The following is a 27,997-nucleotide window of genomic DNA, read 5'->3' as shown; positions in this document are numbered from 1 at the left end:
GTGTTTACATAGCCTTATGGACTCCTATAGCTCTCCTTGCTATTAGTCGCTCTGAAGACTATTGGTAATTATTAGAGGTCATCTCCTCTAATAATTCATAAGCTGCTTTTGGTGTTTTTCCCATTAACGTTCCTCATGCTGCAACATCAATCATTGTTCTGGTATTGGATCCCGAACCATTGTAAAATGTTTGTACCTGAAGCCAAACTGGTAGACCATAATGTGGATATTTTCTCAGTAGGTCTTTATATCTCTCCCATGCTTCATATAATGATTCCATCTTGAACTGATTAAAGGTAGTGATGTCATTTCTCAATTTGGCTGTTTTTGCTGGAGGAAAGTACTTTGCTAAAAACTTCTGTGCTAAACCATCCCATGTAGTCATTGTTCCAGCATGGAGTGAGTTCAACCACTCTTTTGCTTTATCCCTCAGTGAGAACGAGAAAAGCCCAAGCCTAATAGCATTGTCTGAACACCATTTTGCTTAAATATGTCACAAATTTTAAAGAAACTTGCAATATGAGCATTTGGATCATCATTCAGCATCCCGACAAATTGTACTGGCGTATGAATTATCTGGATTTTGGCTGGCTTAATTTCAAAATTATTGGTTTGAACGGTATGGCGTGCAATGCTTGAGCAAGCACCATTAACTATAGGCACAACATAATCTCTTAAAGGTCTCACATCCTCATTTCCTGTAAAGCTTCTCTCCTTTCTCTATTAAGCCTTCTACACGTACGTTCAATCGCTGGATCAAAAGGCAATAAATCAAAACTTCTTGAACATCTCATAAAATTAAACAAAAAAATTAAATTAAATTAAAAACAATAAAAATAAAATTCAAATTAAACTAAGGTTCGTTGGTATCAATACTAATCCAAACAATCACTGGCAACGGCGCCAAAAACTTGATGCGTAAATTAGCAAGTGTACTAGTCGGCACAAGTAATATAATGAAGAGTAGAGTATCGTCCCACAAAAATTGTATATCCTATTATTTACCGAAATTATTATAACCCTAATTTATTTGAATAACCAAATAAGTGAATTTAGATTAAAAATAAAATAAAATAAAATAACTAAAAATTAAATAAATATGCAAGCAGTAATAAAACTCACTAAAAGATTAAGATACTAGGACATATGATTTCACCATAACCAATCCAATTTAATCCTCCATCTATGCTATGAAAGTTTATTACCCATGTTGACAGTGAATTTCCATAATCTATTCAATATCCTATTTGGAGTAATATAAAAAAATACATTCACATATCAACCTTGTTATATCTCTATGTGAATTTAAATACGCAAAGATTCATTAAACTCCATGGAAATTTTTAGAAAAACTGCATGAATCACGTTGACACATCTTTGTCTTTCATTCAATTTATGACATCCATTACACAGAGCAAAAATACATAAATCTCCTCTCGGTTTCATTATGCATTCTCAAATCATCTAAATGGTCGGATATTTAAAAGCATTAAACACAATAATGACCACTCAACCATGGAATAATAAACTACAAATAACATAGATTTATGGAATTAAATCTTCATAATTAGGCTACATTGTAGCCTAGTAAAATAAATTAGTTCATAAAAATATAAAGAGAATCCATAAATTTAATTGGGAACATTTAAGAAAGATAATTGAGAAGAGAGAAAGAAAAGCTCAAGAATTAACGCGTCTTCATCCTCCTCCTTCTTGCTACTCTCGGCCTTTTACTTAAAAGTGCGGCTGCTGCTTCTTTTTAAGTCGGTCCCCTCTTCTTCCTCTTGGCCCTTTTTTATTGCTTCAATTGTGGCCTTTAAATCGTTATATGGAAAGAATTAAAACCAAAAGCCAGGCCGCCTTATTCTTTCATGCATGCACGTGACCTGTTCAATTAATAAGCTAATAAAGATTTGGCCAAAGCCCATCACAAGAATGCTTTCTTCTTTTAATTCATTCTTGGCTCCAAATCTTCGTGCGGCTTCTTAAATTTTCTTTCTATATTGTTGCGCCACCTCAAAATCCTTAAATGAAAAGGATTTAAAACAAGCCAAGCTTAACCAATTTTAAGCCCATGCACGTGCTTGCCATTTAAATTGTCAATTAGTTCTATAATGCTCCCCACGTGCATGCATGCTTAATGGTTAATTAAATCTTCATTGATTTATTTTTTTTATTCCTTTTCCTTTTTTTCTTCCACAATTCGCAATTATTTCCATTAAGCTCTAATTTATTTTCTCTTTTCACTTCCTTTCACTTAAATATTTTCAATATAAAATATAAAAATTAATGTAATAAAATATAATTTAATATAAAATTAAGTTATAGAAGCATTAAAATAATATGAAAATTATTAGCACATCAATAGCCATTGCCGTCTAAAGAAGGAAACAAAACATTGGGAAATAGGTTAATGTTAATCACATTTTGAAGGCAAAGGGAAATGCTTTACGCTAGTAATAGATGCTGACTTTTGGTACTATATTATATTGATGATGAGTAATTAGTAGTGCATGCAATTGGCTATTATATGATTATAATGAATGGAATTTCAGTAAGTTGCAGCCTTGTATAATACATTGAAAGACAACTATTTTTTCTATGAAATTTTAAACATGGTTCCGTGTCATTATACTCACATTTTGGGTGACCTATTAGTGGATTCTTCTTAACAAATTCATTTTTGTACAAAAATTAAAACTAAAATAGTAAATTGAAAATTTTCGGTGAAATGAGTCGTCAAAATAGACTTATTTTGATTTGTCATAGTTGAAATAAACATGTTTCACAGTTGGATTTTTATAGTTTGTAATTTATTCTTTAAAATCCGGATGTTGGAAAATATTGAATTTATTAAAAGAAGAGAATGGACATTAAAATTTGAAAGTTAGAATTTGTCTGCAAATTGAAATATATTGTGATGGGTGTGGGGTTTTATTGGTGACAAATTCGGGGATTATCAGGAACATCCCCCAAGTAGCTTGAATTGAAGTGTTTTGGGTGTAGGACAGGTACGGGGATTCCCTTGAAATTTTGTATGTGTCATGCTGCCTTTTTTACCATTGATATTTGTCAACTGTGTGGCATTGTGAGGGGATACTAATTTGAAATGCAGTTCTTGGATCTATCTTTATAAATCATGTTCCAATATTTCATGTACAAGTTGCACAACCAGAACCTTAAATTAGTCATGGGTGAAGTGTGTATGCTTAATCAATTGCATTTGACTGTATTAGATATCCCACAGAGAGTGTAATGTGACAACTATTGTAAGAAACTAGCAGAATTTGTGTAAAACTATTGATACATTGACTGATACATAGTCCCCAATGTGTTGTGCGACAATATATCTATTGTGTTCATTGCTTCATTTTTCTAAAAATTTGCATCAAGTTTATGTGTATGGTCATTATCAGAGAGACCGAACATATTAATATTAGTGGCGGATCCATGAGCGGGCTAATAATAGAAAATGTTTGGTTGGCTTATGTAGTTCCGAATTTTCTAAAAATGATCGTTGAAAGAAAAAAAAAAAACACGTGTGTATAAAAATACTCGAACAATCAAAGCTTATGTGGCAAAAGAAACAAATGCAAACAGGCTTCCCATTGCCTTTTTCTTCATTATCTTACGTTTTTCAATTTAAGCCATGATACTTTCGAATGAGTATTAAACTTTTTTCTATTATTATTGTTATATTTTTACTAATTCTTATACAATCAAACATTCAAAATAATAAATTAAAAATATATGTAAAATAAATTAATTAGTTCGAAACTATAACACGAAACTACATAAGAATTAATTAATAAATTAATAATTACAAGCTTAATTAGCATGTTTAAATAAATTAAACAATTTAATTTTGTTCATCTTTAATTATTAAGCCAATCAAACAATTTAATTATTAAACAATTAATAATTCCATTTTAAAAGTTGTACAGCTATTAAATTCAATTTGCTTGAGTTTTACAAGGACGTATATGGATAGCAATCAAAATTGAAACTTTACAAACTAATGAATCAAAACAAATTACAGAGCAAATCAGTAAAACCAATCACAAAAACTAAATAGCGAATTAGAAATTCAAAATAATGAATCAAAATAGAATATAGAGCAAACTGGTAAAATCCATCACAATTCACAAAAAAAAAAAAAAGAAGATTTTTATATAAGTTGGGAAAGCATACCAGTAGAAAAATATACAAAGACCAAGAAATTGGAAGACGAAGAAGACGAAGAAGATGAAGAATCATTTTTCTCCGGATGAAGAGAAATAGTATTGTACGTTACAATTGTTGCAATATAGGCGGACACTATAAATAAAATAATTTTACACATCTAATAATTAATAAGTTAATGTTAGTACATTTGATTTTTTTTCCTAAAATTAATTCAATTAGTCCAGTCTAATTTCTTAAATTTTGAAAAAAAAAAAAAGTTTGACAAATTTTTGCATATTTTTAAATCTCCCTATTTTATAAATTTCTCTGTTTAAAAAAAAAATAAAGGAAAAATGGAAAGAAAGCTCGCCGCTTGCCTCTCGGCCTTCAAATATCGAAAGTGAACTCTCTTTAAAATTTTCGTTACTGTTTTTTTATTTTTTTCCGGGAAAATCAGCCAGAGAAAAATGAACGGAAATCTGGAAATCTCCGTCGACAAGCTTCCCGTGAAACGCTTAGACGCCATTGAAGAAACTGGCGCTGAACGATTCCCTCCGTACGTTCCCTCTCTTAAAAACTCCTTTTGTTTCGTTTCTCATTAAATAAATCCTCCAAAATCAAAACAAATTAAGCATTATTCGAAGGTATAATTTTCTATAATTTGTTTCATATTTAATCTGCTGTAGGTACAGGAATTATCCTTAACAAAAGATACATAATTGTTTATAATATATATGTATATATATTTTTTTCATTTTTAGGGTTCTTGAAATGATGTTGATTTAGGGAGTATTTTGCGTGTGATTAATCAGAGATGTAGGTTATGATGAGAAGCGAGAGTCGTTGATACGGAGAATAGACTTTGCGTGGGCAGTGGAGAAAGATGATAACAAGAGGCTGAAGAAGCGTTCAAAAGAAAGCAGCTCGTCGGCCACTACGACGCCATGGCAGTGGCAGAATATGGTGGAGAACTTGCAGTTTGCTCACCAGGAGCTCTCTGTCATTATAGACCTTATCAACACTGTAAGCTACTCAATTGTTGCTTCGGATTGTTGATTGATAATTGGGTGCATTGTGAATTACTATCTGAGTACCGTTGCAACTGTCTTGCTTCTGTTTAGTAGACATTCCCTTTTATTTGGTAACTACTTTCTAGAAACCACTAAACAACCTATACCTGGCAGCCAGTGGTTTCAATTGATATTAGCTGTGGATCAAAAGCCTTAGCTCCTCAATCGCAATATACCCTCTTCCTCTTTAGCGAATTTTATGGTTTCTTTTTAAAACGTTACTGTATTGCTGAAAGTGTGGGTTGGTTTGGTGTGTTTGGATTTTAGATCAGATTGTGAATGAGACAGTGAAAGTGAAAGTGCTTGGTTTCTGTGAAATGAGCTAAATATAGCCAAGTTAAACTTCGTTTATGGATTTTACTGCCCGGTAGTAACTAAAACAGTGAGAATTTTTCTTGATCGAGTCTGATATAACTATTTGCTCCATATTTTCTTCTTGTGCATTGGGATGGGGTTGGGGGAGGAGGGCTAGTCAAAAGATCTTAACTCTTAAGGCTCAAAATTGAGATATCAGTTCTCTGTCTTGTAGTTATATCCAAATGTATAATTGAAAATGGACGGAAATTTTTTATCCATCAAACCTTGCAAGTCAATAATTTAGAATTTTTTTTCTAATTTCCTTTGCTCTAGGTTTGGCTTTTACTTGTTGTAACCGATTCAGATCATTGTTTCAAGTACTCATTGGGAAGTGGAAAGTGCCATTTAAAAGATAAACAGTGAATGTTAACATCAGAAATCAATTTGATGTGCATAGGTGGAAGCTAACGATGCTGTAACGGTGGCTGGCATGACCAGACCAAAGGCATTACCTAATGAAGTTCTCTCTGATCTTTCTGTCTCTGCAGCAACTAAGCTACAGTGCTACCGAGTATTTTCTTCTTTGTTCTTATGATACTGCATCTTCTTTTTCCTTTTTATTATTTTTGTAGTTTCTTAATATGTGTTGCTTCTGTCGCAGCATCTAGGTATATATTTTAAACAGTCTGCCAAATCATTGGAACAGCAAATTGCTAAGGAGGCAAGATTCTATGGTGCTCTTATCAGGTGAGTTTCCCTCATTTTCTTATCAAGTATTGAATACACTGGTTTAATGCATAATCATATTGCCAAATGTAAGCATTGCATCTTTTGTGGATATCATATCAAAATTTTCTTCATTCATATGGAAAATAATATTTGCTCTGAAAAAGTGTTACAATTATGTATTCTCCTGTAAATTTATTTACATCCAGAAACTAAGAAACTAATTTTTACACGACTGTGTCTTTCGTTATTTCTTCAACCCATTACTTATCTAGTTTATTCCTGACAAGCAAATAGATTGCAGCAAAACTGGAAAGTTAAACGGCAGCGTGTGGCAGCTCCAGCTTCAGGAAATGAAGGCTTTACTATTGATCTTTTTGACAATTCATTATATGATTCAGCACCTGTTTCACGTCCATCTTCTCTATCCACTATTCGCATTGACCATGATTCTGCTGGTATGCTGGCTATAAATTTACCCCCAAATTCATGCCGCTCTTTTCGTTTTGGTTTCCTTGGTGTTCAGTCCGGAGATAGTTCTAAGCAATGCAGTAAGGTCAAAAATTCTTGCTCACCTCGTCCATCTAAAGAAGCTAAGGAGTCTGTGAATGATGATGAGTGTGTTAGAGAAAAACATTCACTTCTTCGTGAGGTTCATCAAGCAATTTTTTATGAACAGGTTGAGTTTTTTTCTCTTTGTATTTTGCATCCATTTATCACATTTTGACTCTTGCTTTAACGCTTTGATTCTTCTGGCCCCTCAGGTCTTTGATATAGTGAATCGTGAAGCATTTAAGCAATCATTAGGGGTCAATGTGACTGGAATAAGAGAAAATTATTTACAATTGGGCATAGGTCTGGGAATCTCCATATTCCTATCACTTATACCGTCCAACCAGGGTGATCTATCGGTTGACAGTTGGGTAAACCAGAACGTCGAATCTGGAATTTTACCTCTGGATTCACATGATGGGGTAAAGTTAGCTGAAGAAAAGGATGATATTCTGAGAAAGAGTGGAGGATATCCTAATCCTCTTACTTATGAGATTTATCTGCAACAAGTTTTTCATGAGTATCTTTATGGGAGAGCAAAAAATAAGCCCATTTCCACTGGCACTCGAGTATCTGGTCCACCAACGAAGGATGGGTCTGGTCTTCTTGGTCATTTCTGTCTGTCTCTGGCTCACAGAATATTTTCAAACAAAGTTCGCGTGGAACTAGAAAATGCGGTATGATCCTTATCTCTCTTTGGACGTGTGCTACTCATTTTCTGCTTTTCTTTACTCTCCAGCTTGTCCTTATTTTATTTTCTGTGATGTCTCAAGGTTTGTGGGGTTCCTTATCTTCATTTGGTATCCCATCCCACTTGGCATTCTCGAACATCTTCATGGACAGTCTTCTTAAAAGTTCCTCAGTCCATTCTTCATGCAGAGTCCAATTCGCGAACAGCAGAAACTGCTAAATCACATTTTCGGACTAATGTGGTGGTAAATGATGATTGCATTCATGTCGAGGGGGAAGGCACACCCAATGTTGTCGGTCTTTTTGAAGGGAGATCTGAGGACATGTCTTCTATGAATAAATATGACTGTGACTTGGCAGATCTTCCTGTGATAATTCTACAGCAGGTGATTTGCTGCTTCATCTTATTTCTAGGAGTGGTATCAAAGTTTCTGAGACATAGGTTAGAGATTGATTTAAAGCATGAAAAATTTGTCTTTCAGTTGAGTTGATATCTGTTTGTTCCTTTTCTCTTTCCTTTTTCTTTCAGTTCTTTTCTCTCTCTCTTGCAAGCTGCTGTGTGCTTTTAGGTGGGATAATGAAAGGACTTTACTTAATAGATGTATTCTAGTCTATTTGAGAAATGTTTTAGTTAACTAGCTTTGTTTTGGTTAGTTAAGTAATTAGGGTTTGCATTAGAATGGTTGGTTTATGATTCTATCTTCGATGGCAAGCTCATATCTATGCTGATGCAATGATTTTTTTTCAACTTCATGTTTATTTAAAAGGTGAGATTTTCATTTTACTTGTTATGAAATAAGAAGTAATTTATTAGTTAAAATGTGAATACTTCTGGGCGTGCTTCTGCAGCTTGCTGTAACATTGCCTTATTAAATTGGTTCCTTGCCTTTTCAATTGCATTGTTTATGTCAGCCTTATTAAATTATGGATACTAAGGCTAGTATTAGTATGTTACACTATTATGTTCACGGAGGAAGTATTGGGAAGTGCACATATTTCTCCTTTATAATTGACGCTAGAAGTTGTTTTTGCATGATTCCTGGTTGCAAGCTTGCTGGATGCATGTTCACCCCAAATTTCAGACAGTGTACTGATTTTCTACAAATGTGAAATGGCATATTGAAAACTAACTCTTGGTTAATGGATGAGAATTTGTCTGCTGTGGTTTTCTATTCATGGATATAATAGTTTTGGTAATGTAAGAGCTTTCGAGTAATAAATAGTGGCTAGTGGATTTCAATAACTTTAGGATCTACTGCATTATGCAAATCATATTACTGTCTATGGATGTGCCTCTGTTTTTTCATTCATGTTTCATATTGGTTATGTAGATATGGATAATATTTAGCTTAACAATCTCTTAGATAATTGTGGTTGTCCTTGAATTTTGCAATAGGTCGCAAGCCAGGTAATTCGTTGGCTTCATGAGGAAGCTCTTATGGTGGGAATAAAAGCAAATCGGGATTTTCTATCTTTGTCCTTTGAGCTGGACCAAGGTGAAACAGTCAGCTTGGTTGCTCATGTGGACCCAGAAGACATGCGTGGATGCATTTCATGGTGGTTGGTAATGGAGGATGGTTTTGCAGCGGAGAGAAAACTCAGTATAGACATTTCTGATGATGCTTCTGATTACAAGAAATTCTTGGGCCATTTGTCTCTTGATGTCTTATACTCAACGCTGATGGATTTGGTTAGTTTGTGCGGGGGTGGAAGCCACTGATCATACATCTCTCACACTTGTTTAAATTAACTCTTATTTTCTTTTGTAGTCGGTCATGTTTCATGTATCATTAGTTTTCATACGTTATTTTCTTATAGGAGACGTGATTCTAGTAGTTGATTCTCTGTATCTGTATAGACCGGTTATAGATATGGCTGTAAATGGGGAATTTTTTTTTTCTTTTTTATTTGTGGGGGAGTATTTTAAAGTTAGGACAAAACAAGAGTTGTAGCATTTAATTGTCACAATTCCTCCCATTTGTTGGGATGGTTAACCGTCTTTATCATCTTATTTATTTCCATCAAGTCAAAGTGGGTTTATTGAGATTTTGACTTCTGATGCTAATGGACCAGTCTATGGTGCAGACTCTGTAACTAACATCTCCCACCTGCCCACCATCCGATTTTCCATTGTTTAATTTCTCACTCCACGTTCAACCACATCCAACGGCTCATGCTGCAGTCTGTAACTTACAGATTCTGTAAGCTAGCAAAGTCCTAAATTGAAGAAGCCTCTCATTCTTTTTAACTTTTTGTTTATGCTGAGGTTATGAATCCCTGTTCCACCCTCCAGGTTGTAAATGTGATTCACATAGAAAAGCAAGAGACTTTTTTTTCTTTTTCTTTTTTTTCTGGGTTAAGCTTGTATGGGAAGATGATCACTAATTATTACAAACGGAGTGATGAAAGCGTGATGATCCACCTAACTAATCCACCACCTAGTGCTTACCCAAAATGACACGACACTTTGACAAGGAACAAAATACTCCTTTTCAATTTTACACATCAGATTCTTACCAATCAGCACGTGACACGTTCTGAAAATCCGGTAATCATCAATTCAATGTGATCGATCAATGATCTAAGTTGATTAACCACCGAATCAACATGAAAACCCATAATTAAATTTCTCAAATTTGACAAGAAAAATGAAGAGAAAGATATTCCCAAAAAAAAAAGCTTATTGAATTATAATGTAGAAAGTTCCAAAATAAAAAATCTTAAAAAGGCACAACACGAAAAGTATCCTCTCTTGCCCTCTCGGTTGCTTTGCTCCCCATCAATTCGCTTTTTTATATTCTTCAACATTCCGTTACAAATAATGGTAGATCCCATATCGTCACCAACAAGAAACACGCGCAGCACAAAATAGAAAAATAAAAGGACTTTATTACCCTTGTCGTTTTGCCTCTTTCGCATTAATTAACCGCAGCATACCGGTGAAACCAAAGGAATTGCTACGTGGACATCGAAGAGAATTTTGAATCTCAATTGTGGGGTTTTAAGATTTTCCGGGGCTCTATAGGGGTTTGTTGTTTAAATTTAAGTTTTGAAATTCTTTTTTTTTTTTTTTCAAGTAAATGATCACATTTATGAGCTGGGGTTTGTTAGGAATTTGATTTCTTTAATGGGTTTAAAAATGATGCAAGATTCATTGATTTGATTGATTGAATTCTTTTCTTCTTTCTTCTTTAAGTTTTGCATTCAATTTTTTTTTTCTTTTCAATGAATTATATGGAACCAACGTGATGGTGGCATTGGGTGGTGATTTTCTAGAAATTGAAAAGATACATGATTTATGCTTAGATTCTATGGACAATTGAATTCCACAAGTGGGTTTACAAATTGGAGAGGTTCTATTGATTCTTGTTTTCTTTTAGTCGTGATTCTTTTACTGTGAGTGAAATAAAATGTCTGGCGGGAGTACCCCGGTAGCTGGTGGATATATGAGGCAAAGGCATAGTCAGGGCTATGCCTCGAGTGGTGATGATCTTGAAGATGATGCATGCTCTAGGCCACAGCCTTTTTCACCGTCAATTCCTAGAGCGAAAACGTGGGTTGAGATTTTGGAGAATGTGCTTTGGATTGCTTCTGCATTGTTTATTATCTATTATGGTGACCGGCATTCTAATTTCATCTATCTTTTGTGGCATGACGAGCGAATTCGAAGGTAAATTCATCCTTTGTTATTTGATTCTGTGTTGTTGATTTAATGCTGGACGAAACATGGTTCAGTTGTTTTCTGCTGTAAGTTCTATGTGGTAGTGGGTTATGGGATTCTGTTACTTGACAACTGTTTATTCCCTATTATTGAGTGTTTGTATTGGTTTGTGTTTTCAAATATTTTTGTCGCATTCATGTATGTCAGGTTCAACTGCCTGAAATTCTTCTAGTATTAAAAACTGAATGAACTGCATGACTGGGAAAGAGACTACTCTTGATTGTAAAGCATAATTTGGAATGTTAGGTATGATTATGGAGCGTGAGATATTATCATCATAGTGCTCATCCTCAAGTATGAAATATATTTTTTGAACTCTGGTGATTTTTATCTTGATGTGAGTTTTGATATTTAACATCTGAGGAACACGGCTTACTACTTTTGTGATAGTGTTAAATGTTACAGAGTTATTGCATTCATATGCATGCTTAAAACTGGGTATAACGTAACTTGGGGAAGATTCTTATGAAAACCTATGAATGCAGTTGCACAAAATAGAATTGGCTTGAAACAGTCAATAACAAAGTTAAACTTATATCTCCTACAGGATCTGATCAGAGTATTAAGGAAATATGTCAGTGTCTATTTGTTTCCCGGTCCCACTTTAAGGTTTCGATATTCAAACACCAGGAATTTCTGCCTTCAACATAGGTGTTGAGTCCTGTGGCTTATGAAGTATGAAATTATTGTAGTAAGAAAAGTAGCAGTCCTTCTTGGGGAGCAGACTCAAGTGTTATCTCGTTCATGCAATTCATGTTTATCTCTTTTATTTATTCATGTGTTTCCTTTTTGTTTTGATTTGCTTGAATGTCTTCAATTTATACTGATCTGTTATGGTAGCATTCTCTTACTAGGTATCAGATAAAATTTTCAGTCTTCATTAATTTATAATGATGAAGTTGCATATTTCATGAATGTCAAGTCTCGCCTATTTTTTAATGTCTGTGGAATTGTTTCAGTTACATAAGAGCTTAGGTCTACTCTAGTTAGCTTTACTCTCATTAAAACTTTCTTTTTAACTTTATCACTATAAAGTGGGGAGATCCCATTTAACAAACTCTTTGGCATATTGCATATAATGTATTTTTTAAAAGCTTTGATCTCGTTGCAGTAGCTTTTGCTGTATAAAATGGAGGATTCCAATTGAACCAACATATTGGATATTCTGTATGATGTGATTTCACTTCAGTTAGGGCATCTTTTGCTGAATAGGGTGGAGTATTTCCAATTCAACCAAATCATTGGCTTATTCTCTTCATCAGTTGCTAATTTCATCATCCAGCACTAGTTTGTTATGGCTATGACCACGTATTAGAAGATTCTACTTTCTGCAGTGAAAAGTACAATAGAACTCTTCTTTATATGTTTAACTGCCCAAGATTGAGAAACTGTATGTTTATTTATGTGTCTTTGATTTCTGCTGTAGATTACCTCTGTACCTCGGGATGGTATTAGTTGGGTTGAATGTTGCCTTCTTCTTTTATACAAGTATGTTAGTATGGAACGTCAGGAGATTTGATGAGAAGTGGGAATCATTCTGTATCTCTGCTTTGCCATATGTTACCCTGCTTGGAGTTGTCTCTTTTTTCTTGTAAGAGGAACCGTTTTATTCATCTTCTTTAAAAGCTTATGACATGGAATTTATGAGACTATATCTGCTCAGCTAACTTCTTGTCCAATTAGGCTTTCCTTTGCTCTGTGGCCAATTTGGAGTTTTCTGACCCTTCCTCTCTTGGTACGTTTTGTGAATTTTTATGGGTGTATAATATTATAATCATGGAGACTGCCTAATTACTGTTTATTTTACCGCAGTTCACATTGTTTATGGCTTCCATGGTTATATTCCCCCATTCTATGATTGGGACGTTGAGACCACAAAATGATGCATTCCGCATAGATTAGACTTCCTGAAGATGATGTAAGTAATGATACTGAGTTACTGACTTAGATAAAGAGATAGACGGATGAGGGCGCTGGTTACATATTGAAGTTTTGCTTCCCAAACTGTGATGCATCCAGAGCATTGACTACCATATCATGGTTAACAAAGATAATAGCTGATTGTCTTTTATTCAGTCAGCTTTTAGACATGTTATTTTGATGATGCACAGTTGAAGGTGATCTCACAGTTCTGTTGCTGTCATAGCATGGTCTCTTTTATTTTTTTTTGGTCAGGTGCCTGTGGGAATCATTTAGTTGTAGACACACAGTTGAGTTCGGTTGACATTCTTTGGTAATTTTGCCACACTTTTGTTATACTATATTCTGTCGCACACTGGAATTAATAGTTGTGAAATAAAAAATTTCTTGTTAAAACTACCTCTGATCTCTGGTTTTCTTTTCTCCTTGGTTATTTGGTTGGTTGGGTCACTTAGAACAAATTCATTGCTTTGTCATTGCACAGACATACTCGGGAGTCTAGAATATTATTCATTTTTAAGAGATCAACTAGTGGCTGCAATTCCCAGTTTCAGTGCCGTAGTCAATTATTGTGAGCCATCTCGCTTTACCAGAGCACTGAGAACTCTTTTGTGCAAAAGTAAGAGGCTGGCTTGATTTGCTTGAATGAAACTTGTTTTTCATGCAACACGTGGAGACAGCTCGTGAAATTGCCAGCAATGCAAAGGCATTAGTATACTTAATGACGGACTCTTTATCAGTTATCAGCCGTTTGTTTTATCATGCTGCTTGTGCTTTCGACTGTAGACGACAATACACAGATGCTCATCCATTTGAACGAAGACAACATTGATTAGGTGAGAAATTTGAAGCCAAAGATATCAGCAGTGACTAGAAACTGTACCAACTCCACGTTTCTGGAGTGTCCCGTGAAACTTTGTATTTCTGTTAAAAGAGAAGCAAAAGACGAGCGCCAAAAACGTTAAACCAGCCTATAAAAATTAGCTAAAATTTAATGGTAAGTTTAGTTTTAAAGAAATAAAAGGAGAGGAGAGAAAAAGAGGAGAAAGAAATAAGAGTAGAAAAGATGAATTTTATATTAAACTAAATAATAAAAATGAAATTGATATTTTTTTCTCTCATTTTCTCTCCTTTCTCTCATTTTCATTCCTCTCATCTGCTCTCATTTCTTCCAACCGAATATGGGCTAAGAACTCTCAGTAGGCTTTGCCAAGTTCATGCATGTAGGACATCTGCGCATAGCTAGAGTTTGGACAAATGGCATCAAATTTTAGGCGTAAATTCTGTTGTTTCAAAGTTCTCATGCAGAGGAACATAAATTGCTGTTTTAATGTCTATCAAATTTTGACTAAATGACAGACTCGAGAAGCTGGGATCTTGTTTATCTCTCGCTTTAGGCTTTAGCTTCGTCACAGAAGATTATTTAGGCTAATCCTAGATTTATGACCATAACTTTTCTGCTGGGTTTTGGAGCGTGGGATAAACAATGTTGTGCATGAGAAGAAAGTAAAAGTGAAGCCCACTTGAATGACTTTTATTAAGCCCCACAAAGACCTCAACTATGTCTTGTCCCCCAATTTGAGAAACACACCTCTCAACATTTCGCTTCACAAAAAGAAAAAGTGAACACTTTGATAATTCCAAGCATAGTGCTGAGAATAATTTTGTAGGTTTACATCATTTCATCAGATAACAAACTGAAATTCTCATAGAGATTAACCATTTTCAGATAGTGATGTCGCCCAAAAGAAGAAAAAGAAAAAAAGCATCAACCATTCACCAATCTCTTTTCAAACAGTACTGCCGAGGATAAAGAGAATAATGTATTGCATACGACTATTCAATGAGAGATGCCCCTTATGGGTGGGCGTTCGGGTCGGGTTGATCCGAACTGAATCGAACTTGAAATTTTATTCGATTTTCAGATCGGTTCGGGTCAATTCCAAAACCCGAACGAGTTATATCCTCAGTCTTCAGACCCGATCAATTTTAACTCTTTAATTAAAAAAAAAAAAACTCGTTTCCTTTATTCAATTGCATTACACACAACCAGTTTTAATTAACAAACCCAATCCCCAATTCAAGATTTGACAAACAGAATAAAGGATTAATATATACGTTGGTTGTTGATGCTTGTTTGGTGGAGTTTAATTGTTGCATAATGAACTTATTTGCTTTTCTTTTTGCATAATGAACTTGTCTGCTTCATCATTTTCTGTTTTTTTTAATGGAGAAATGGAGATCATTTTATTTTAATTCAAAAATTTTATAGTTGTTTTTATTTACTTGATTAACTTCATGACTTAGAAATTGGAATTGTAATTTGGAAACTACTTTCTTTATTGTTATTTTCTTTTATTGTTGTAACTTGTAGTGGAATATTTGATTTTGATGTTTAATTTGGTGCACACAGATTTTCATCATAAACCTCTGATTTGTCTAACAAACAGTTTTGAGTTCATGAAAGCAAAAGTCTCGAGACTTTTAAAGGAAACGATAAGATCAAAAAGAGATCGCTTATTTCAATGGTGCACATGGTCTCTTACGTATCTAGTTTTGCATTGCTGTCTTGCCAGTCCGCGATGAGTAAGTTCATTCGCAAATTGACAAACTTAAGTTGCAATTCTTTACATCAATCAATTCCATTAATACGTTTAGTCCATTTTTCTTAATTCAATTAATGAGACAATGACCTCGTTTGTGGAAATTAATTATTTTCTTCTTCCTCAAGTTTTAAAATTCGCCAGAATTTTCCTGATGTTACATTACATTTTTTTTTTCTTTTAAAGTAATATTCTGATCTTTTCATAATAAGCAAATCCGAAGCTGAAAAATAAGAGAAATTTACAAAAATAACCATTAATATTTTATTATTTTTGTAATTAACCCTCTTAACTTTTTTCTATCAACATTAGCCAAACACAAGCCTTTCTTTCCAAATTACCCTTCTTTACATAACAAAACCAACATTGTTTCTCCCATCTCGCCAAACCAAAAGCAGCTTTTCATTCTTGAATCATCAGCCAACGGCGACCGCAAAAGACAACTGTGAAAGTAATATCCGATCATAATCTATCCAGATTCAACACAAATCGACATCACTTACTGGTATGAATTATGTTTTGAACTTACTGAACTCAGTCGGGTGAATCTGAATCTGGCGACAGGCTGCCTGTCGCAGCAAAACTTGGAGATTTATTAAAATTGTATTATTTTAATTAGGACTGAAATAAATTTTTTTTTTTAATTTCAGGCTTAATGGATTCAGTTGTACTTGAATTGTGTTACGATGGTTGGTGGGAGACATTAGAGAATGGCTGTATGGAGTACGTGAATGGTAAAAATCGAGCTTTTTTGGTTGGAAAAAATTACCTGTTTGATCAGTTATTGGCAAGAGTATACGAGGTGTTAAAAATAAATCATAATGACTATAGTATCACAATGAAGACAACTTTGAGGTCTAGTAACACATTATATCGTATATGTGCAATGCCCATGGATATATGTGATGATGAAATGGTGAGGGTTGTGTTGCATATGGCATCTGACGTAGCTAATTTTGGATGCATTCCTATATTCGTGACCACATCACCTCGAGTTCCGAGCGAAGGTATTGAGCCACATGTCGATACAGAAACTTCGTTTAGAGCAAATATGTCTGGCCCCGATAATGATGAAGAGGTGTTGCCAAGGACAATATCGCTGCAGCAATATTACTCTCCAATCCACGACAATTATGACAACATTGATGATAATGGCGTTACGTTACAGGATGTTGGAGCAACGGTATTTCCAATAACAACGTCGTTGGAGCAACAATATTCTCCGTATCACAACAATGATTTTCGGGACAATGATGATTTTCATAATGAGACAGAGGGGGATAATGTTTGTGCAGAACCTTCTAATAATACAAGGCGGGGCACTCATTTCAATAATGATGGTGATGATGGAGGAGCCGGTCCTTCGAATGTTCCGTCGTTTCAGGATGAGGATGAGTGTGAAGACAATACTCCTGTGAATAACAGAGGCAATAGACCTATTCCTTCTATGGTTCGATCGAGAAGGAGAATTGACCCCCTTACAAGTCTTGCTCCAACTTTACCTTCGAACATGGTTGCTCCAAGCTTTGTTAGCAGTTGTGACTCAGATGATATCAGCGTGGGTAAGCTATTTGCTGAGAAGAATGAGCTTATATTACAACTACGCAAGGTGGCCTTTAGAGATAAGTTTGATTTCAAGATTGCACGGTCTACTACGACACGTTTCGAGGCTCACTGTTGTTCAGAATCATGTAAATGGCGTATTCGAGCAACATGTTCCTTGGGTGGTGAAGAGAATTGATAATGTACACACTTGTCATAATGAGGTATTGGTTGATGGACGTCATCAAGTAAGGAGCCGGGTTGTCGGTCATATTATCGCAGAAAAATATATTCAAGATAAGAGGATTTATACTCCCAATGACATAAGAGCAGATATGCAACAGGAATACGGTGTTCAGTTAACATACCAGCAGGCATATAGGGCGAGAGAAGTTGGTCTTGAAATAGTACGCGGCAACCCTGCAGAGTCATACAACTTGCTCCCTAAATACTCTCACGTACTAACTACAGCGAATGAGGGTACAGTCACTCACCTCGAGCAGGATGGAGATGGTAATTTCTTGTACTATTTTGTAGCACTCGGATCTTCCATCAAGGGGTTTATGCAGTACATTCGGCCTGTCATTGCTGTAGATGGTACTCATCTGAAGGGATTATATCGTGGAAGCATGTTCGTGGCAACATGTCTTGATGGTAACAATCAATTGTATCCGTTAGCCATTGGGATCATGGATTCAGAAAATAATGATGCTTGGGAATGGTTTATGATGAAGTTACATGGAGTGATTGGTGATAGACCTGAGTTGGTAATTATCTCTGATCGATGCACTGCCATAAGGAGAGCCGTTCTTAAAGTATTTCACAATGCAACTCATGGCGTTTGTTTTTACCACGTCAAAGGTAACATTAAGTCACAATTTAGAATGTCCAAAGCTCTTTGGGATGAATTTGAACCTGCCTTTATTAATGCAGCAAAAGCATATGGCCACGAGGAATTTAAGAGACAACTTGAAGGGTTGTGGATGATCCACTCGGGTGCGGCTGATTACCTAGAAAATAATGTCGGTACGTGTAATTGGGCAAGGTCTCAGTTTCAAGGTAGGAGGTACAGCATTCTTACCACCAACATCGCGGAGAGTGTTAATGCTTTCATGAGGGAACCTCGAAAATTTCCTGTTACTCATCTTGTTGATCACTTCAGGAAAACATTGCAGCAATGGTTTTATGATAGAAAAATTGTGGCTGAATCAATGACTACTCGGCTAACAACATGGGCGGATGAAATAGTCACTGAGAGGAGAACTATAGCTGAAAGAATGATAGTTCGGCCGGTGTCTCCGCATCGCTTTCAAGTTATAGGCGGTGGGCTTAAGGAAGGGTTGGTTGACTTGCAAAAGAGAACTTGCTCCTGCAGAGTGTTTCAGCTTGATCAGCTTGTGTGTGCTCATGCAATTGCGGCGTGTCTAACACACCGGGTGGATTTTATTAACCTTTGCTCGGACTTTTACACTACAGAATCGTTGGCGATGGCTTATGCACAACCAGTGGAGCCAGTTGGTGATGTGGCTGATTGGGAAGTTCCAGATGAAATTCAGGAGCTGCAGGTATACCCACCAGTTGAGGCACCGCCACCTGGACGTCGTAAAGAGCGCAGAATACCCTCGGCTGGCGAGGACGTTGACCGGCGAACTGTAAGATGCGGCCGGTGTCATGAACTTGGCCATAATCGTAAGCGATGTAAGAATCCTATTGCGTCGACTCGAAGTTAGTTGTATTTTGTGTGTTATTCGTTGGTTAAAACTATTATTGTTTTTGTGTTACGTTGGTTAAAACTGTTATTGTTTTTTGTATTTTGTTGGTTAAAATTGTTATTATTCATAAAACTTTATTTTATTTTAAAGTTCAAAATGTGAGGCATTAAAATTATATAAAATTAAGTGTGGAAATAAAAAAAAATGTAAATTTCAACATTGAAATTACTACATAGGTCTACAATATAATATCGTCATTAAATATATCAACCGCAATCTTCTTTCTAAAGTACTCGACATGACTAGCGTTAAACTCCAACCTAAGCCCGAACATTAAATACATCGTAACCATCAATACAAAAACACCGCAATCGCCAGTGCCTCTTTCTTGTTGCGGCGCGCTCTTAACTGCGATAACTTTCCACGGGTCTTCACTCCGCAACTCAGGTCGTATATTGTAGAAGCCAACATATTCCAACCATCGAGGGAATATAACTTCAAGTGGCTTGAATTTCAACTTGTACCTTTTGTCGTCGCGAAATGTGAGTAATGAGTCATAAATCCAGACTTTATTTTTCCGAAAGTCAACTCGTGCTAGTACCCAATGCGTGCCGTCCAAGTTAACAGGGATGAGTAACTACATATACAAATTAAAAAACATGTTCGTTATATATGAAATTGAAATACAACAAAGAAAAAACAACTCCTCGAATATTTTCAGTATAGAACATGTGAAATGTAATAAAATACATACCATATCGACATCCGTCATTGATTTTGACATTGTGTGCTGTCGCCCACAAAGATAACTATTCAAGCAGTCGTCGAATACCATTGAATCGACTGCACAATTCCCGTTATTCCATAACTGATTCAAGAACACCTAGTACATAGATAACCAAGAAATGCATAAATTAATAAAACTTAAAGGCAATAATTAAAGAAATTAAATAGTATTTATAAGTTTTGTCGGCACGTTACCCAAAAAAATGTGTCCGTATGTGTGACACGTTGGAGTAAGGCATTTGGATACTGCCGTTGTTTCTCGCTAATCAAGCGGAGATACTCGTGAATATGCTGTAGAGAAACAGAAATATTACGATTTAAAAAAAAATTATACACAAATCCACAACAGTATACACCACGAGGAAAATATAAATACCTCATCGCCTAGCCATCCCATCGAAGCTGTCCCCAAAATTATTTGAAAGAATGACCGCGGGTGCTGGACGTTCCGGCGGACTCTGATATCACCAGTGAACCATCGATCAAACTCAGCAAACCAACTAGAGTCCTCCAATCCTCTCAGCGGATTTACATCCACACTCGTACTCATGTCAATCGCATGCTCCATGATTTGGGGTCGAGGTAACCTCCGGACGTTCTGTCCTCGCCTGACCGGAGGAATCATGTAAGGACTGTTATAAACATACGACGGTATGTACGCGCGGCCGAACTTACTAACGCCCGGAGGCACCTCTGTGAACACCTGCATGCTCTCCCCACTAACATCCCCGTAGAAACTAACCAATGACGTGGGCGTAGACAAATTTTCATTGCCCACGTCAGTATACACTCCATAGTCATCCGGGGCCTGTACAATCGCCAAAAAGAACATATTAAATAATTATCAAATTAAAAGTTAAACGAACATAATTATTTAATATAAATTAGCTTACCGCATACGAGCGTGCAGTGGGAGAATCCTTATTTGGACGTTTAGAAAATGTGTCGATGAAGCCAACAACGGTTTCTTTAAAATCTTTTAATTCTGACTTTATTTCATACACGTTACGATCAATCTTATCCAGCCATCGTCGTACGTAATCATTAAACTGCTTTGTCCTCAACTAATACAAAAGAAAAAAATAAAACTTTAGAATAACAATAAAAAAATAATAACAACCAAAGTGAAAAATATCGTATATTATTTATAACCTCAGAATCCTGTGCGTCATCAGAGTTGTCTGTTTGCTGCGGGTGGTCATCAACAGCCACCTCATCCTCAAAAGTGTCATGACGCTGCTCTGGTATTGGGTTTGGTATGTCGTCATGATCGTCATACTCGTCCGATTGTCTTGTAACCGACGTCGCGTTGATTGAGGGTTGGTGCTGTATAAAGTATCATTTAAAATTACTAAATGAAAAGTCAAAAATTTCGATAAAAAAAAATTTTGTACTTACAGTATACCGACCTTATGAACCCAATCTGGAATGCTTGGCAAGTAATCCTTCACAGAGAGCCAATATTTTCTGCTACTCTCCTTTGAATTTGGCTCAAGAGTTTGTAAAACGTCCGTCTGCCATAAATTTAATTGAAAAATTTAAGTAAGTATACCCAACTTAAATTTAGTAAAGTTAAAAAAATAAGTAATACATATTACTTACAAGACGAGATTCGTCGTTGAAGAACGAATAAACCTCCGCAAAGTTGATTCTCGAAGACGCCATAGGCTTCCATTGCAGAATGCGGGGAATCTTAGTCTTCGTTTTGACGACCCATGTTGATGGTAACCCTCCGATTGCTTCATAAATCCAAGCCTACAACAACCAAAGTGAAAAATCAAATAAAACAACTATCAAATATTTAATACTATAAAACTTATTAATAAACAAAAAAAAGCACCTGCACCCCAGACGTAAATCCGTAAAGATTGTATTTTTCAATATTATGATCTGGATTTTTCAACCGAGTCTTCTTAAATTTCTCGTCTTTTTCGAACAGTGCATTGTCAAGACTCTCGTAAATCATTTCCCACGACAATAGACCCCATGGACGCTTTCGGAAGTACTGAATATCATCAACTTGGTCAAGCCAATCGAAATTAATTTGACAGTGATTTTTTCTTGCATTTAGTACTCTGTCCGCAAAATAAAACAGCGCAATCTTTAATGCGTCCATATCGTCTATTTCCTCGAAATTCAACTCCTTAAATACGGCATCAAATTGCTTCACATTAATCTTACGATGCACACCACCAAAATACGTATTCCGTAGCCTCTGCTCCATTTCATCATTTTTTTCATTGGTATCAACACCAAATGAAAGTCCAGTAACCAAGCACCATTCGACAATTGACAGGCGAATCAAATGCTTACCAATTTGAAACCATAACTGATCCTCACGGCTATCTTCTTCATGGGCCACTTGACGCAGTAAAAGATTATGCAAAATTACCCCACTAAATGAAAAACTTCGACACTCCAAGAAATGCCCAAATATATCCTTTTTGAACATACTCAATTGCCGCTTTGTTAATTTTTCCTCAATAGCTTTTACGACCGAAGATAACATACACATGCTCGAAATTCGACCAGGAAAGTGATCAGCATAACGAAAATACATCTTGCCTACTTCAATATCCGGTGATTTTGATTTCGCCATGTATCTGTAATATTTATAAAATTATTACATTATATTTACAGAAATAAAAAATTTACTCATAAAAAAAAAAACTCTAATTTTCTGGTGCGACAGGCAAGCCTGTCGCTCCAAAAAACTGGTGCGACAGGCCCTTTCGCTCCAAAAAACTGGTGCGACAGCGCCTGCTGTCACACCAGATTTGGTGCGACCGCAGGCCGCGCATGGGCGCGCGCTGCTGCCCAGCGATGGGCGCCGGCGCGCGCCCTGCCCCCCTCCCTTCCCACCCCCAAAATTAAGCGCAATCACTCCAAAATCAAAAACAGTACTCCCAAACACCACCAACCACCACAAACATCATCACCACCATTATCAATCTCAAGCTATAACTATTATTATTCTAAAATCTCATTTTAAATTAATGAAAATAAGAAAAATGACTAACCTAGGTTTTGTTGAAGGTTGTGGATCGTAGATCGGATGCCGGTGAGAGATGGAGCCGCCGCCGACGAGGGTTGATGTCGCCGCCGATGATGGGAGTTGGATCGGTTTGGGAGAGATGAGAGAAAGGGAGTGTTGGGGAAGAGATGAGGGAGGGGTATTTTGGACTCAAATGTTGTTTAATGGCTAATGTTGATAGAAATATTTTTGGGGGGTTAAGATGAAAAAAAGCAAAGTTTTTTTGGTTATTAGTGTAAATTTCCCGAAAAATAAATGAAAATTAACATTAATTTTGATGAAAAAAGTTGTTAACATAAAGATGATTTTTTTTTTTTAAAAAAAAGTGGATTTTGCCAAAAGAAAAATAAGAGTTTTTGGACTTTTTTTTTTTTTTTTTCTTTCAGTAAAACATTTACCTACGTTGAAATTTCAAAGTTTCTTACTTTGAGTAGCTGATGGCTACTTGCAAAGTTCTCTTTCCGCAAACACATATTTCCGAAGGAACCGCCCTCGGCAAGAGGGCAATGATTAAAAATGAGTGGTGCCATTTGCAAAACAAACATCTCATTATATGATGCTAACTTTGGAGCAAGATTAGAACTCACACGGAGTTGACTTGCGTGTATGTGTTCATATGAGCAAAATGAGATACTCGTATGATTTTTTCCATTATAAGTAAGATTTTATGAATTATAAATGCACTTTAGGTTATTTTGACTTTAATTTTTAACATTAACTTTGGGCCATTATCATTATAAATATGTGTACTTGTAGGCATATAACACGTTATTTGTACCATATGATAAATTTGATTCATTGAACTTCTGATCTAAGTAACCATATGGTAATTAGGAACATAAAATACTTACTAAAAATAACACCCGAGAATTTACTAACACAATGAAAAACAGAAAAAAAAAAGAAAAAGAAAGATGGGATGGCCGGTGGCTATCATGGTCCAATCACTCAGTAATCTTACTAGCCATCAGTGTCTACACTGACCGTGGCTCAATCTGATCATAACCATTAACCCCCATCGGCATAGGCATAGGATGTTGAAGCCCTACCCGTGTAATGACCGAAATACCCTTTTCGCAGAATCATGTTTACATTTGTTAACGAGATGCGGTGGGTCAACAACATAACATACATCAGAAAATCTTTTATAAATAATATTATATATGTATATATATATTAGTGGAGTTGGGAAGCTGCGGAGCTGCGGGACCCAAATATTTATTTTTGAATCTTTGTCTGTTTTCATTATTTTTCCAATTGTGAGGAAAAAAATTACACTTAGCTGCCTCCGTCTAAAACTTTCTTTCGATACTAATAAATATTTTCTTTAAACTAAACTATCTTTTGCCCAGCTCTCGAACAAAAACTATCTTCCAATCTTCTTGTGACTTGTTCTTCATTCTTTCCAAATAAAAACAACCCACCCACTGTGTCATTTTGTTTCATAACTTCTCTTCCTTTTTAATGGTTTAGGTTTTGCTTTTTCCTTCTTTCCTTGTTGAATTTACACGCTTTTGTTTTTGTGCTTGGTAGGTTGTGCCATTGAATTGAAGTGTGATGGGCCCTCAACTCCACTGAAGAAGATTTATGGTGAGAGAGGGAAGGGTCTCCATCTCCTCTTTCAGTGCTCTCCTTTGCTTTGCCCCCATTTTCTTGCTGTCTCGCATTTGAGCTGTTGTTGTTTATTCTTTCTCAAAGTTTCGAACTTTTGATGACACGATAAGTTTTTGGGGTTTCTGATTTCTCTCTTTGGATACCATGGAAGGTTTTTCTATGTGGGTTTTTCATTTTGAAGATGGGTTTTGGGTATAATGTGGTAATGATGTTGGGTTTGTGTTGTGATCAACTTTGGTTACTGTTGTTCTTGGGTTTTGACTCTTCTATATATTATCACCATTTGTGATTGTGATATTGAACCGGTCTTTGCTTAGCTGTGAGCATCTTTGATTTGGGATTTTGGAAGATTGGAAAGCGAAAAGATCATATTTTTTTTCCTCTTTTTCAAAGTCTTGGAGAATTTTGGATGTAGAGCTATGCATATATTAATTCTGTCTATTATCTGTGAGCGACTAAGTGTGATGACCGGAAGATAAGAACTTGATTTTGAAAGGGGGTTTTGTGCTAAGTTTGGTTTTGGCAAGTTCTTGGAAGGAGATAAATGGACAGAATGATTCAACCTCCTCTGGTAAATTGTTTATCTACCCTTCTCCTAATTTGCTACTTTGAATTTTGTCACACTCATACACATACTTATCCATTTTGATGTTGTTTTTACATTGGGAGCTCCTAGATCCTCATACGTATTTGTGTGCTATATTTTTCTTTCTGAAGATCCTTTTTCTGAAACTTGCTTAGTATTTACCAATAGATGGTGAAGGTGAGCTGTCTGAACTATCCATCTTGAACCTTGGTCTGTCATCTTGTCAAGCATATATTTTCGGAATTGACATAATGGAGTAAGAGAATGATGCCATTTCTATATTTATGATAACATGGAAATAACATGTCTAAGTGATTCCTACTGCATATTTGAATCGTCATCAAACACTTCACGTCTTGAATAATCAAAACATTGCTGATCTCTTTGACTTTACCTGAAGTATCTGTTTTTAAACATAGCTTTTACATCCTGAATTCTTGACACTGGTAAACATTCGAAATGTTGTAGCTGGACACTCAAGCAAATCAAGGGAGTTCTTTTGAGGTCCATTATTGATTACAGTCAAACATCCCCCTTTTAGGTTTCAGAAGAGGAATTTTGACATGGTTTCTAATCTCTGACTTTTGGCCATATTTTTCTCGTGGTAATTGTTTTTATGTTCATTAGCGTATCATGTTGGTTTTCTGCTTTCTTGATCAAGATTGGTGTGACGATTGTCATGTATTTAGGGATATACTGTTTAATGGGTAAAGGAACCAGTGACACTCCTATCTACTAATTTGGTTCTCCCTCTCCTATGTGTAAGTTCTTAGAGTCAGATTCTGTGTTATATTTTCTCTGGTCACTGCCTTAATACAGGCATCATTGCATAAGCTCCAAATCATTGCAATACACAGATCTAGTCGTATTACTAGTCTTAATACCTAATTCATGATATATATATTCTTATTTCGTATTAGTTTTTAACCTATATATATATATATATAAGGAATAAGTTTTTTTATCTGTTTATTAATATATCATTTTTCCAATTTATTTCTTCAAAATATGTTTTAACAAAAAGAACATTTTCAAGTATTGAAGAGATTTTTGTTAGTTATTTTGTTAGCCAGTAACCATAGCATTGGACAATATTGGTTTTTGATTTTATGTTTAAGTTCTGCAAAGATCCTAGATCACAATGGAGCTGTTGTTCTGTTAATAGAGAACAAGGTGAAGAACTTGTGCATCTGCATTCATATAGCTTCACCTGATGCTGACTACAGCATGTTTCATTTTATTCGGTTCCTGTGATGGATTTTGTTTAGTAAAAAAGATGGTTGTTAATCACCATGCATTTATCTTTGCAGGTTGATACAACAGCTTGTTTATGCAGAGTAGATGCTGGCCTCAAAACTGTTGCTGGAGCGAAAAAGTATGTTCCTGGGACAAAGCTCTGTCTTCAACCAGACATCAAACCATCTATTCATCCTACTAGGAGCAAACCAGCAAGTGGCAGCAGGAGCCGAAACCAATCTCCTTTGCTTCCAGGACTCCCTGATGATCTTGCTATTGCTTGCCTCATTCGGGTCCCACGGGTTGAGCACTGTAAACTCCGTCTGGTATGCAAAAGATGGCACCGTCTTTTGTCTGGTAACTTCTACTACTCACTCCGGAAGAGCCTTGGGATTGCAGAGGAATGGATATATGTCATTAAGAGAGATCGAGAGGGGAAAATTTCATGGCATGCCTTTGACCCCATATACCAGCTCTGGCAGCCACTGCCTCCCATCCCAAAGGAATATTCTGAAGCCCTTGGGTTTGGTTGTGCTGTTCTTAGTGGCTGTCACTTGTACTTGTTTGGTGGCAAAGACCCTCTAAAAGGTTCAATGAGACGAGTTATTTTTTATAGTGCAAGGACTAATAAATGGCACCGTGCCCCAGACATGCTTCGCAGACGACATTTTTTTGGTTCTTGTGTCATAAACAACTGCTTATATGTTGCCGGTGGGGAGAATGGAGGGGTGCATCGGTCCTTGAGATCAGCTGAAGTTTATGATCCCAACAAGAATAGATGGTCTTTTATTTCAGATATGAGCACAGCAATGGTGCCCTTCATTGGAGTTGTTTACGAAGGCAAGTGGTTCTTGAAGGGGCTTGGATCTCACCGTCAGGTTCTGAGCGAGGCATACCAACCAGAAACTGACAGTTGGTTCCCGGTATATGATGGTATGGTTGCAGGCTGGAGGAACCCAAGTGCTTCCCTTAATAGACATCTCTATGCTTTGGACTGTAAGGATGGCTGCAAAATCCGGGTTTATGATGAAGTAACTGATTCTTGGAGCAAACATATTGACAGTAAGATGCATTTGGGGAATTCTCGAGCTCTGGAGGCAGCAGCTCTTGTTCCACTAAATGGTAAACTATGCATTATCCGTAATAATATGAGTATATCTCTGGTTGATGTTTCAAAATCCAATGGCGAGAGGGGAGCTTCTGCTGAACATTTGTGGGAAACCATATCTGGGAAAGGGCAATTCAAGACTTTAGTTACAAACCTATGGTCAAGCATCGCCGGCAGGAACCGCCTGAAAAGTCACATTGTTCACTGCCAAGTTCTCCAAGCCTAAAGACTGTAAATTGTATTGGCTTCGGTGATGGGTTCTGTGCATTTTATGCTCTACAATGTCTCTTTGATTTCATGGGCTGAAGAAGCCAAATCTTACTGGGCTGATAAGCTATATTGATCATTGTCGTAGTCCCTATTGAAATTAAGGGTTCATATGTACCGTGAGAAGTGCTGGACCGGTGAGGATGTAATATTTTGCTAGTCGTCTAGTGTTACAAACAGCTATATGATACAAGAGTTACATGTCAAACTGAATAGCCTTTGTTCAACAGTTAAAAAAATGAGCTTTTGTTATTGTTATATTGTTAAAACTTTTCTCATTTAATTAGTAATTAGATTTCGGTATGCCCAACATAAAGGAAGCAAGATAAAGCCCTAATTTGTCTCATTTTGGAGGCACGTTTTCCAGAC

At 36.1% G+C, this 27,997-nt stretch overlaps 6 protein-coding genes and 1 non-coding gene across 8 annotated transcripts; 5 read left to right on the top strand and 2 right to left on the bottom strand.

The window, feature by feature from the left end:
• Positions 1-212: 212 nt before the first annotated feature.
• Positions 213-319, top strand: LOC112096049. Its single transcript, XR_002904207.1, has one exon. It is a non-coding gene; the product is annotated as a small nucleolar RNA R71 (small nucleolar RNA).
• Positions 320-4,200: 3,881 nt separating this feature from the next.
• On the top strand, positions 4,201-9,546 carry LOC18055679 (mediator of RNA polymerase II transcription subunit 17). Of its 2 annotated transcripts, XM_024178144.1 has the most exons (9): positions 4,201-4,285; positions 4,622-4,720; positions 4,977-5,187; positions 5,989-6,102; positions 6,193-6,278; positions 6,555-6,936; positions 7,022-7,486; positions 7,583-7,885; positions 8,896-9,546. In XM_024178144.1, the coding sequence occupies exons 2-9, from the start codon at positions 4,632-4,634 to the stop codon at positions 9,217-9,219; spliced, it is 1,974 nt and encodes a 657-aa protein (XP_024033912.1). In that variant the 5' UTR covers positions 4,201-4,285; positions 4,622-4,631; the 3' UTR covers positions 9,220-9,546. The 2 variants fall into 2 exon arrangements, with proteins under 2 accessions (XP_024033912.1, XP_006450970.1); XM_006450907.2 differs by lacking the exon at positions 4,201-4,285 and having other exon boundaries at positions 4,486-4,720.
• Positions 9,547-10,163: 617 nt separating this feature from the next.
• Positions 10,164-13,539, top strand: LOC18055678 (transmembrane protein 128). The gene is made up of 4 exons (XM_006450906.2): positions 10,164-11,169; positions 12,647-12,811; positions 12,904-12,955; positions 13,033-13,539. Exons 1-4 carry the CDS (start codon positions 10,910-10,912, stop codon positions 13,120-13,122), a joined length of 567 nt encoding a protein of 188 aa, XP_006450969.1. The 5' UTR covers positions 10,164-10,909; the 3' UTR covers positions 13,123-13,539.
• Positions 13,540-17,620: 4,081 nt separating this feature from the next.
• Positions 17,621-19,015, top strand: LOC112095450. Its single transcript, XM_024177381.1, has one exon. It carries the CDS (start codon positions 17,621-17,623, stop codon positions 19,013-19,015), a length of 1,395 nt encoding a protein of 464 aa, XP_024033149.1.
• A 220-nt stretch (positions 19,016-19,235) lies between these two features.
• On the bottom strand, positions 19,236-20,492 carry LOC112095449 (ubiquitin-like-specific protease ESD4). The gene is made up of 4 exons (XM_024177380.1): positions 20,160-20,492; positions 19,979-20,074; positions 19,752-19,880; positions 19,236-19,634 (listed from the first exon to the last, which is right to left on the bottom strand). Exons 1-4 carry the CDS (start codon positions 20,490-20,492, stop codon positions 19,236-19,238), a joined length of 957 nt encoding a protein of 318 aa, XP_024033148.1.
• Positions 20,493-21,602: 1,110 nt separating this feature from the next.
• LOC112095447 lies at positions 21,603-22,382 on the bottom strand. Its single transcript, XM_024177379.1, has one exon. The coding sequence runs from the start codon at positions 22,380-22,382 to the stop codon at positions 21,603-21,605; it is 780 nt and encodes a 259-aa protein (XP_024033147.1).
• A 1,680-nt stretch (positions 22,383-24,062) lies between these two features.
• On the top strand, positions 24,063-27,866 carry LOC18055179 (F-box/kelch-repeat protein At1g55270). Its single transcript, XM_006450903.2, has 2 exons — positions 24,063-25,002; positions 26,328-27,866. The coding sequence occupies exons 1-2, from the start codon at positions 24,976-24,978 to the stop codon at positions 27,585-27,587; spliced, it is 1,287 nt and encodes a 428-aa protein (XP_006450966.1). The 5' UTR covers positions 24,063-24,975; the 3' UTR covers positions 27,588-27,866.
• The last annotated feature ends 131 nt before the right edge of the window (positions 27,867-27,997 follow it).

Source organism: Citrus clementina, unplaced genomic scaffold (genome assembly GCF_000493195.1).
Source record: "Citrus clementina cultivar Clemenules unplaced genomic scaffold, Citrus_clementina_v1.0 scaffold_1, whole genome shotgun sequence".
Taxonomy (NCBI): domain Eukaryota; kingdom Viridiplantae; phylum Streptophyta; class Magnoliopsida; order Sapindales; family Rutaceae; genus Citrus; species Citrus x clementina.
This window is presented reverse-complemented; position numbering and strand designations above follow the sequence as displayed.

Excerpts from the sequence above, each read along its gene's own strand:
- LOC18055678 (XM_006450906.2), top strand. The coding sequence starts at position 10,910 with ATGTCTGGCGGGAGTACCCCGGTAGCTGGTGGATATATGAGGCAAAGG. Across the intron at positions 11,170-12,646 it reads CATGACGAGCGAATTCGAAG|ATTACCTCTGTACCTCGGGA; the intron begins GTAAATTCATCC and ends TTTCTGCTGTAG. Across the intron at positions 12,956-13,032 it reads TTCTGACCCTTCCTCTCTTG|TTCACATTGTTTATGGCTTC; the intron begins GTACGTTTTGTG and ends ATTTTACCGCAG.
- LOC18055179 (XM_006450903.2), top strand. The coding sequence starts at position 24,976 with ATGGACAGAATGATTCAACCTCCTCTG. Across the intron at positions 25,003-26,327 it reads GAATGATTCAACCTCCTCTG|GTTGATACAACAGCTTGTTT; the intron begins GTAAATTGTTTA and ends TTATCTTTGCAG.
- LOC112095449 (XM_024177380.1), bottom strand. The coding sequence starts at position 20,492 with ATGCAGGTGTTCACAGAGGTGCCTCCGGGCGTTAGTAAGTTCGGCCGC. Across the intron at positions 20,075-20,159 it reads TGGGATGGCTAGGCGATGAG|CATATTCACGAGTATCTCCG; the intron begins GTATTTATATTT and ends GTTTCTCTACAG. Across the intron at positions 19,881-19,978 it reads ATACGGACACATTTTTTTGG|GTGTTCTTGAATCAGTTATG; the intron begins GTAACGTGCCGA and ends TCTATGTACTAG.
- LOC112095447 (XM_024177379.1), bottom strand. The coding sequence starts at position 22,382 with ATGGCGAAATCAAAATCACCGGATATTGAAGTAGGCAAGATGTATTTT.
- LOC112095450 (XM_024177381.1), top strand. The coding sequence starts at position 17,621 with ATGCAACAGGAATACGGTGTTCAGTTAACATACCAGCAGGCATATAGG.
- LOC18055679 (XM_024178144.1), top strand. The coding sequence starts at position 4,632 with ATGAACGGAAATCTGGAAATCTCCGTCGACAAGCTTCCCGTGAAACGC. Across the intron at positions 6,279-6,554 it reads TTCTATGGTGCTCTTATCAG|ATTGCAGCAAAACTGGAAAG; the intron begins GTGAGTTTCCCT and ends ACAAGCAAATAG. Across the intron at positions 7,886-8,895 it reads CTGTGATAATTCTACAGCAG|GTCGCAAGCCAGGTAATTCG; the intron begins GTGATTTGCTGC and ends ATTTTGCAATAG.